We start from the raw sequence: 9,921 nt of genomic DNA on the forward strand, positions 1-9,921 counted from the left end.
GCGTCTGTGGCAGCCTGTAATGCCAAACTTGCTGTCATACTGTTCTGAAGGAACCAGAGTTGTTTGAGATTAAGTTTTGTGTTGAGAAGAACACCTATAAAGCAAACAGTGCTACGCACAGCTATTTGACATTGTATGGTGAGTTGTACTAATGGCCCTGGGCCTGGATCTCTCTCATTTTTGTAGAATCATAGAATGGTTTGGGTTGGAAAGGACCTTAGGATCATGTAATTCCAACCCCCCTGCCATGGGCAGGGATGCCTCACCATAGCCCATGTCGCCCAAGGCTCTGTCCATCCTATCCTTGAACACTGCCAGGGATGGATTATTTACTACTTCTCTGGGTTTTTGTTCCTTTAGAACAGTTGTGCACACCTGTAAATAAAATTATAAGTTCTGATAGTGACTTTTCGGTTGTAAGTGTGCCGTCTTGATTTGAGCAGTCATTGAAACGACTGTGCACTGTATTTCATAGAATAGCCAACTAAGAATATCAGCAACCGTATGTGAGCAGTGGCTTTGTGTCTTGGAACTTTGCTAGACTGGAACATAGCATTAATGGTGGTCTGCTGTTTGGCTTAGTTTCAGGCTGTATTGAAATTGCTGCTTTGCCTTAAATTCACATGCGTTCTTACAACAAAACTCTTTCTGTTTTAGGGATTTATCAAAGATGTTCATGAGGACTCGCTTACAGTGGTGTTTGAAAACAAGTAAGTATTAAAAAAATCATTTGAGTATTAGGCTGTTATTTTGGTTTTGTGGTTTTGGTGATGATTTTTGGGTTTGACATCAAGAGGAAGTAGATTTCATTCAAGAAAGGTACACTTGTTCAGACTCACTATTCACTATTATAGATCACAGTCTCCATGAACTCCCTTCTTGAATCACTGTATCAGAATTCAGCTTATCAGTTACTCCTTTTCTGATACCATTAGTGATGCCTGTATATGTGACAGCCAAATTTAATTAAAGTAAGAGTCAGTTGGCAGAGTCCTGATACTCTTATACTGGAGAGAAAAAGGTGGGAAATACTGAAGTACTTCTATTAAATGAACAATTCTCTACATGTCTAATCTGAGGAGTACTGATCAGTGTTCTCAGCCAGAGAGAAATAGATAGAAGTATCCTGATAATGATTGCTTTTTCTTTTTAACTTTTAAGGAAATAAATATATGTGCATATGTAGTCTAAAGATCCAATTTTTTTTTTTTTTTTAATTTTTTTTTCCTTTTTTGATGGAAAGGAGTGCAAATCTGTAAGCAAACCTGTAGAAAGAATTATCCATGAGACCCTCTTCATTTAATATATAGTCCCAGCAGTCCTACTAGGAACTTGTAGTGGCAAGACAAAGATAATCCATGGGCTGGTAAAGTATAAATGAATACCTGTTGTTCAGTGTTCAAACTGATAACACCATGGATTACCTGGAAGAATATTCTGGGAGCTACATCCTCTTTCCTGTTTCCCTTCTAGTTGCTAGGTGGAGATCCTAAAAATGTGTCAGCTTTTGATGTGAATATTGTTACTAAACTCTGGTAGTGCCAACCTGTAGATTAGTCTTTGAGCCTCTCTTCAAGAAAGATTGCTGGATAATAAAGGTAATACTAGGGAGTGTGTGTTTATAAGCAGTATTTTATAATCCCGAATATATAATCCTAGAGAGTGTGTGTGTCTGTGTGTGTGTATATATATTTTATTTTTTTTTTACACGTGTATAAAAGTAAGTCCCAGGAGGGGGGAAATAATCCTAGGGTTTACCCTGTAAATCCAGCCTTTGTTTCTTTCTAACCTGTGTTTTCTAGCCCTTCTTTTATGTAAAACGGAGGATGAGTTGGCAACTATAATCTGTGCTAACACTTACTGAGGTGGTTATGGAAGTTTGTTATTACTGTCTCTTAGGTTTTCATAATCCCACCCCAAACCCCAGCAAACAGAAAAACAAGTTGGATCTTTCATCCCATCCATGGTCTGAAGAAATATAATGAATCTTCAGTTTTGTATTCAAATCCATATTGCTTTTCTTCAAGGTAGAAAGCTCTTTGCCTACAAAGCATATACTTTCACATCAGAAACCAAGTAAGCTAGAAGTGCCTATGGTTCACAGCAGGGGTCTAATTGTTGGCAAGCATGTTTCTAGTGTTTATTACCCATGTGTTTTACAGAAAGTGTGTCAGAAGCAGCCATGTTCCAAAGGCAGTGAGCTACAACATGCATAGTGTTTTGACCAAAAATATGTCTTACCAGGAAATGTGTGTATGGTTCTGGTCAAATTATTCTGTGATGTAAATCTGAAAAATTATCATATTTACCAGGTTAAATTCCTTAGGGCTTTAGTAGAAATGAAGCTGGCGAAACTGTCATGTCCCGAAACGCATCATTCTGTTAAACAGTGATCAGCACTAACCAAGTTAACACATCAACTCTGCTAAAGGCAGTCTGAATGGTCAGTTTGCATTTTCTTCTGTTGTTAACCAGTCTTCATCTACAGCTATTTTTAGGTTGCCAAAGTTGATGTACTAGCATAGATTGATAATGATGATTTTGTGGCCATAGCAGTAGTTAATCTCTGGGCAGGTGTCCTTGGTCCTTTTAAGAGACATTTTTTGCAGGTAAGGAGGTGGACAATGAGTGCAGAAGCTTCAGGAACTGGAAACTTCTATTACAGTGTAGGATGGAAAATTGGATCTTGAGGTGCAATTTCATATAGGCACGTTGGCGTTTGAAGCAGCCATATTGAAAGAAAGACCTCTCTTGTAAGAAGCAAGCACCTCCCTGTTTTTGTAATTTGTGCCAGATATTTGGGATAATCCATTAGGCGTAAGTTCTGTCAGATCCTCTTAGTAGGTAATTTGTAGCTAGTCAGAAGTAATTTCTTAAAACATTTTGTTTTGCATTTCAGCAGTGAGATACTCCAATTTTGGTCTTTTTTGACATCAAAACTTTGGCTCTTCATATTTGGAGAACTGAGCCTTTTGTCCACTTTTCCACTGTTTTATTAAAACAAAACCAAAACATCTTGCAGCTGATAGGGGTAAGTCATTATTAGCCCATCTGCTTCTAGTGGATGCAGTTCCTTTAGATGATTAGAGATGGAACCAAATTTAGCCTACTACAACTTCAGTCAGATTTTATTGAAGGCACAAAGTCTCTTCAATTGTAGCATCTCATTGTGGGCAGTTCATAACTTTATGTACACTCTCATTTGCTAGATTCTTTAACTACAAGGCACAGTTGAAATTCTCAAGAGAATTTTAAGCAGCTCATTTGAGTTTGCAACATTTTTGATCCTGTTGTTCAGTTACAATTATTATGCTCACGCTGTTTCTAAACTGAAGTTTTACATAACCTAGCATTGAAGGAATGCATTTTGTCATCAAGTCTTACTATTTGCCTTTGATCTATGAGAGTACTAACTTCCCAAGTGCAGGAAGGGGGAAGGAAACACCCAAACCCTGAGGTTTGACCATTACAGTTGCAAAAAGGACAGTTGAATTGCAAGTGATTTTTACCAGTCCCATTCACCATTTCTGAGAAATAGAATGAGATTTAAATAACATTTTATGGCCAGAATACCTTCCAACTTTCACAAAAACTATTTGTAATCTTCATGGGTTTGTTTTTTTTTTTTTTTTCCCCAAAGTTGCACTATAATTAAATGAAAAATAGTGTATAATAATGGCGAGAGCAAAGCTATATACGGATACCTTGCATTTTTATTAATTGAGGTACTTGAGCATAAGCTGTCTTTTCAGAGGAAACATAGATGTATCCATCTCATAGAGAAATGCCTTTTGCTCTTAAGGTTGAGACTTGTTCCACTAATGTAGGCTGCTGTGCCTGCATGTATTGGAAGTAAGCAAGACCAATTAGTTGCTGTAATCCTTATTTCAAGTTGGTGCTGGATCCTGTCTGTACCTGATGTGAACTTCAAGATGGGCATAAATGGTGGACATCAAAATGCTTCAACAGATATTGTAAAAGTCCCTCAGATATTCTAAATTACTATGTTTCTTTGGGGGGTGTTTTTTTCACTGGTTTTGTTTTAACCTGTGTAGAGTCTTCAATGGGTTTCTGACTTAAAAAGTGAGGAACAGCTGATGGTGTTCTGTGACATTTACAGAATAGAAGGAAAAGGAATTACAGGAGAACACCAAGGATGTGAATTGCTCCAGTAATATTTGTAAAATGTGCCTAAAGTATATACTCTTCTACAAGTAAAATACTTTGTAGAGCTAGCTACAGTAAAATACATAGCCTTTAGGTATAAGAAGGTAAAATTTAAATTTTATATGCCTAGTAATAATTGTTACTGATAAGCAGATATAAAGGTATGTTTTGAGCTGAATCTGATTGCCAGGCAATTATTGGGGAGTGTTAACAAGCTTGTAGGTAGAAATGTAAAATTTTGTTAACAATCAGAGTCAGATTGTCATGATACACTTAAAACATTGATGGCAAGCAGTTGAAATGTTAAATACGAGATGAAGAAATGGGTGAACCCCATGGTGCCCTGCAAAGATAAGCTTATATCTGTATAAAGGCGTTACGAGTTGAACAGTAGAAATATAAGTACGTCATCTAATAATCTTTTCACTGGGGTTTTTAGGAAAGCCATTTAGTGAACCCAGTCAAGTTAAAATTTTTCAGTTAATTTAAAAATTTTGTCGTTAAATAACTTCCCAGATATTATTTTTGTTGGCACATTTGTTCCTTTGCTTATAAAGCTTGTGTGTGAGGAAACAGACTTGATTATATGGAAAGCATGAGTTTTAACTAAATTCAGAGATCTAAAAAAAAAACAAAAAAACCAAAAAACTAAGACAGGAAAATTCTAGAAATAATGTGTTATGTCTCTTCAACTTCCAGTTGGCAACCAGAGCGCCAGGTACCCTTTAATGAAGTCAGATTACCACCACCCCCTGATATCAAGAAAGAAATTGGTGAAGGAGATGAAGTGGAGGTGAGTTTGTCCTAATGAACTCTCCTGATAGGTAACTGATTGTCCATTCAAAGCGATGATGACAATTCTAAATATGTTACCAAAGTGAAGATTTAAAATGGAGCATGTCTCTAGTAATGGTTTTATTAGTCTGTCAGTGTAGTATCTTTAGTAATTAGTGTAAATTCTGCTTTTTATTTTACTTGTTCTTAAAATCAAAGTGATGGGCTTTTTTAGTTTCCTTGGTAGGTTTTGGCTAGTAATTGAAGAAACAATGTAGTACAGGTACTGGTTTTTTTGTTAAGTACCTGGTATTTGTTGTCCTTGTGAGAGGTTAAATGTAAAAGATTACTTTTTATTCCTTGCTTCTGCAAACTTTCTTATTTAGTCTGCTTGCAAACAGACTTTGGTCTGTTAGAAGTCTATGAAGAGTCAATGAAACTTAGAGAAGATGAGGAAAGTTTTAGAAGTTGTCTGTTCTGTATCTGATCTTGCATTAAGTTGGTAGAGTATGTTAAAAATGGAATATGTAGTCATATGGTAATTTAGTTTATTTCAGTAGCCCTAGGTATATCAAGCAAGCCAAGGACAAAACAAATATCTTAATTGTTGAGTTACTTTTTATGCGTAAACCTTCAGTGTGAAGACAACATTGGAATTTAGTGAGAAATTACCCCGCAATCAGTGTTGAGCCAAGGTTTCCTCTAGAAATTTTTATTGGATTATCAGTAGTGTGTGCAAATGCAATCTGTCACAATCATCCTCGTAGGGCAGAATAATAAAAAGTTGTGGAAGAAGCACGTGCCTGGGTAACTAATACAGAAGCTACTTCTGTGGAGAACACTGTGCCATTTTAATGAAAATTAGAAAAGTTGCAGTGTTCATTCTTCATTGTTTGTGCTGGCAAGGGAATTGTGTATATGCTTTCAATGTTTCTTACTGTTCTCATTTTCAGGTTTACTCTCGAGCAAATGACCAAGAACCTTGTGGCTGGTGGCTCGCGAAAGTTAGAATGATGAAAGGAGAGGTAAATTATTTTAAAACCTACTGATTTCATGCTGTTTTGTTAAATACAGTAAATGTGAACGGGCTTTGTGGTGGAAGAACTATGACTGAAGTACTACAAGTACAAAACCATGACAAAACAGAGTTGTAAGCCGAGATCACTTTGCAATGACCCATACTGCATTACACAGCTGAGAGGTGTTTTCATAGCTGAGCAAGTCGCTTCCATAATTAGTAGTTTAATTGCTTGGGGGCTGTATGCGTGCATAAGAACAGGGCTTCTAACGAACCTACTTTGTGAGTTTAACTTGGTGCTAAAAGTTAAGTAAAGCGTTACTCTTCACCTGTAGTTAAAGTATTTTTAAACTTCATGAATTAAATGTACTGTAGCTATCTGTGTGTTGCTGTGACTTCTTTTTTGTGTATGTGTTTCACTGAGCGTAGCAAATAGACTGGTTGGTTTGCTTTATACATAGGTCAAGTTTAAATTTTCCTGTTGACTGTTAGTTGCAGCTCAAAGTAACTTGTAGATTCAGACACTTAAATAGAGCTGTGGCAGTGTCTCATAGTCTCATTAAAGCTTTATTTTTTTAAAAAGACAGCAAGAGGATTTAACTTCATAGTAGGAAGGATCCTGTCTTCTTCTGTATTAGATTACTAAATTGAAAGTAAACAGGATTAAGGAAAAAAAAAGTTCTATTTCTGATAATGCTTTAAAAAACTGACAACAAATAGTAGCTGCTGTTGAGTTCTGTAAGGGCAAGGTGGTGGTAAGCAGTTACCAGTGTCTTGATCTTTGGATGAACAGCTTGTTAAATGAGTGAGAGAAAAGGAGACATTTGTGTCTAATCTGCTTCTCTCGCATGTCACAGGAATTTGGAACTTTACCATCAGTTACCTTGCGATGCTGCTTATTTCAGAGAAAAGTCTGAAGAGAAAATTTTTCTAAATTCTGAATCTAAATTACATTTTATCCATATCTTAATTTTCAAGTATTTTGAGGGGGGGGTGGGTGTGTGGAAAATTGTTCTTAGATGGCTGGTGTCTATATACAGCATTGCCAAATTACCTGTTTTATGGAATTGTCCCCCACAAAACCACTCACAGTTCAATTTTGGCTTCTTTGTACAGTTTTTAACATGGTTCATTGGGAAAAAATACTCAGTATTTCCCTCAAATGTGAAATTCACAAACAACCCATATATCTGATGATTGTTCTGACAATCAGAATTATCTTTAACTAGAGCAGTTAATTTTTTTTATTGATAGTTCTCTTAAACGCAACTGTTCAGTATTTATTTTTCATTATTATTCCTTGTTTTGTGGTAAGTTTCAAGGCAGCTTTATATGATCAGGATTATAATTGGGGCTGTTCAGCCTGGAGAAGAGAAGCAGCGTGGAGACCTCATAGCAGCGTTCTGATGTCTGAAGGGGGGCCTACAAGGATGCCAAAGAGGGACTCTTCATCAGGGACTGTAGCGATAGGACAAGGGGTAATGGGTTTGAACTGAAACAGGGGAAGTTCAGGTTAGATATAAGGAAGAAGTTTTTTACTGTGAGGGTGGTGAGATACTGGAACAGGTTGCCCAAGGAAGTGGTAAATACTCCATCCCTGGCAGTGTTCAAGGCCAGGCTTGACAGAGCCTTGTGTGACATGGTTTAGTGTGTGGTATTCCTGCCCATGGCAGGGGGCTTGGAACTAGATGATCTTAAGGTCCTTTCCAATCTGAACCATTCTATGATTCTGTACCTAAGCTAAACTTAAAATTTGAGAATAGCAGGTGGGAAGGTATATCATGACCTTAGTGATTTACTTCTTTCTAATGCTTGAGTAAATTATGTGTATTAACAAAACCAGATTCCAGTTTTCAGGGAGGAAGAGGAGAAAGTACTGCTGCCCTCCTAAATTGCATATAGGTGGAAGGAGGATAGGACAAAGCTGCATCCCTAATACAAAGCTGGGCTTTGGGGATACTGTGCACACAAATTTCTTCATGCTTGTGTGTGTTAAGTGGAAGTGTAGGAGTAGATTATTGGTGCCTCTTAAATCTTCTTAGTTCTCTTTCCTTCCTGAATTTGGGATAGTGTGTATCAAAAACATTGAATTTTTATTTTCCTTTTGATCTTACATGATGAACTGGTAGTTTGCCCATTGTATCAGTGTATTGGGGTTTTTGGTGGTGCTTTTGGTTTTCTTTGTGGGCTTTTTTTTTTTTTTCCTGGGGGGGCTGTTGTGTGTTGTTTCTTTCTTTTGTTGTTGTTTTCTTTCTGTGTTTTGTGGGTTTTTTTGGTTGATTTGGTTTTTGTTTGAACTGTTGGCAGAGCAAATATTTCTGTGAAGTACAAGTTACATTTGCTTTTCTATTGGGTATTTTTTTAGAATTAGAGCTCTAGTAAATATTTTGAATTTTGGAAATTGAACTGGACTAAATTAGGTATTTGAAGAGGAATGAGCACAAGGAAAATCAATAAAAGATGCTTTTGTTGGGGACTCAAATTACATTGATATAGTGCCCTGGCTTCACTGAGGTATTAAATGGGGACTGAAATATGTCCAGATTCATTTGTGTAGAATTGTAGTATTACATCAACTCAGATTTATGTTTTAGTTTGTGTGTTTGTCTTGTACTTTCTTGTGATGCTGGTAATGTTACTATGTCTTTGTAGTTCCTTACTGAAGTTAAAAAAAAAAAAATTCTTCCACAGTTTTATGTCATTGAATATGCTGCTTGTGATGCCACTTACAATGAAATTGTCACTTATGAACGACTCCGACCTGTGAATCAAAATAAAACTGTCAAAAAGAACACCTTTTTCAAGTGCACAGTGGATGTTCCTGAAGATCTGAGAGATGCGTGAGTAGCTCTGCACCTTTTAATAAGGCATTTACTGTATTTGCGGGGGAGGAACCCTGCTTGACTTATGTTTGAGAGAGCATGCGAACCCTGAGGGTGGCTGTGGCGCTGCAGTTTAGAAACTACTGACTGGAATCTCTGAGCTTTTGGAGTGAGGACAAAAAGCAAGTTCTGAAATAGGAGCTTCAGGTCTGTCTTTAGGCTTGTACAGGTGATGTGATCTCAGAGGACCTCTGGTACTGAGACTTGCAAAAGAACCACACTGGCATACAGTTCACAGAGAAATAACCACTGCAACCATGTTAAGTAGAATGGGGATTTTTCCAGTTTCTGAAGTTTGCTGAAACATTGTTGATAGTACACCTTCTGGTTAGATGCAGCTTGTTGAAATAACAATCATTTTGTCTCCTTAGGTGTGCTAATGAAAATGCACATAAAGATTTCAAGAAAGCTGTGGGAGCATGTCGAATTTTTTATCATGCTGAAACAGCTCAGCTAATAATACTGGTAAGTAATTATTTCTGTGTAAATGTTGCATGAATTTTCAGTGCACTGTTTATGGGAACTATATAGGCAGCTGTGTATCTGTATGGAAAAAGGCTTAGTTTGTCAAGCTATGTAAATTGTGAGTAAGTTAATATAAGTAGATCTGTTTACATTTAATCTTTGGGAGTAGGCCTTTTGGAGGGTTTACAAGTACTGCATTGCACACAGCCTAAATTTAGGAGCAGCTTTCAGTCTCATCGTTTTTATGACCGAGTGATGTTTCACTGATTTGTGAAGGTGGCTCAAAGCTAACTCTAGCTTACTCTGCTCTGGAGCAGTAGCTTTCTCCCCGTACTGTGTTATCCTGTGCACTTCCACTTATAGCTGGGTTCCATGTGAAGAACTGTACCAGTTCAGCATAGCCTTTACGGATTTGTTCACTTAAATGCTTCTGTGACGGTTTTCTCTTACGATGTAGAATTTTCCCAGCATTAAATTTCTCTTCACAGTTCTGTTTACTTAATATCCATGTGAACCTTGCTCTTTAAAATTTTCCTTGCTTATCTCTTTAGCTCTGCCATTCAGACAGCGAGTAACATGTGGTAGAATATTTAATTTGGGGGTCATCAAGGGGAA

At 37.1% G+C, this 9,921-nt stretch overlaps 1 protein-coding gene across 4 annotated transcripts in view; it reads left to right on the plus strand.

The window, feature by feature from the left end:
• The first annotated feature begins 661 nt into the window (after window positions 1-661).
• Window positions 662-9,921, plus strand: part of FXR1 (fragile X mental retardation, autosomal homolog 1) — a 28,929-nt gene continuing 19,669 nt past the window's right edge. For 3 of the 4 annotated variants that reach the window (XM_010012494.1, XM_010012502.1, XM_010012510.1), the window contains exons 1-5: window positions 664-710; window positions 4,867-4,960; window positions 5,895-5,966; window positions 8,651-8,799; window positions 9,213-9,306. In XM_010012494.1, coding sequence (XP_010010796.1) covers window positions 5,952-5,966; window positions 8,651-8,799; window positions 9,213-9,306 — 258 coding nt within the window. In that variant the 5' untranslated portion in view covers window positions 664-710; window positions 4,867-4,960; window positions 5,895-5,951. Of the gene's footprint in view, window positions 711-4,866; window positions 4,961-5,894; window positions 5,967-8,650; window positions 8,800-9,212; window positions 9,307-9,921 lie in introns of all 4 variants that reach the window. The other variant, XM_010012487.1, reaches the window with a different exon arrangement.

Source organism: Nestor notabilis, unplaced genomic scaffold, assembly GCF_000696875.1.
Source record: "Nestor notabilis isolate BGI_N333 unplaced genomic scaffold, ASM69687v1 scaffold22510, whole genome shotgun sequence".
Taxonomy (NCBI): domain Eukaryota; kingdom Metazoa; phylum Chordata; class Aves; order Psittaciformes; family Psittacidae; genus Nestor; species Nestor notabilis.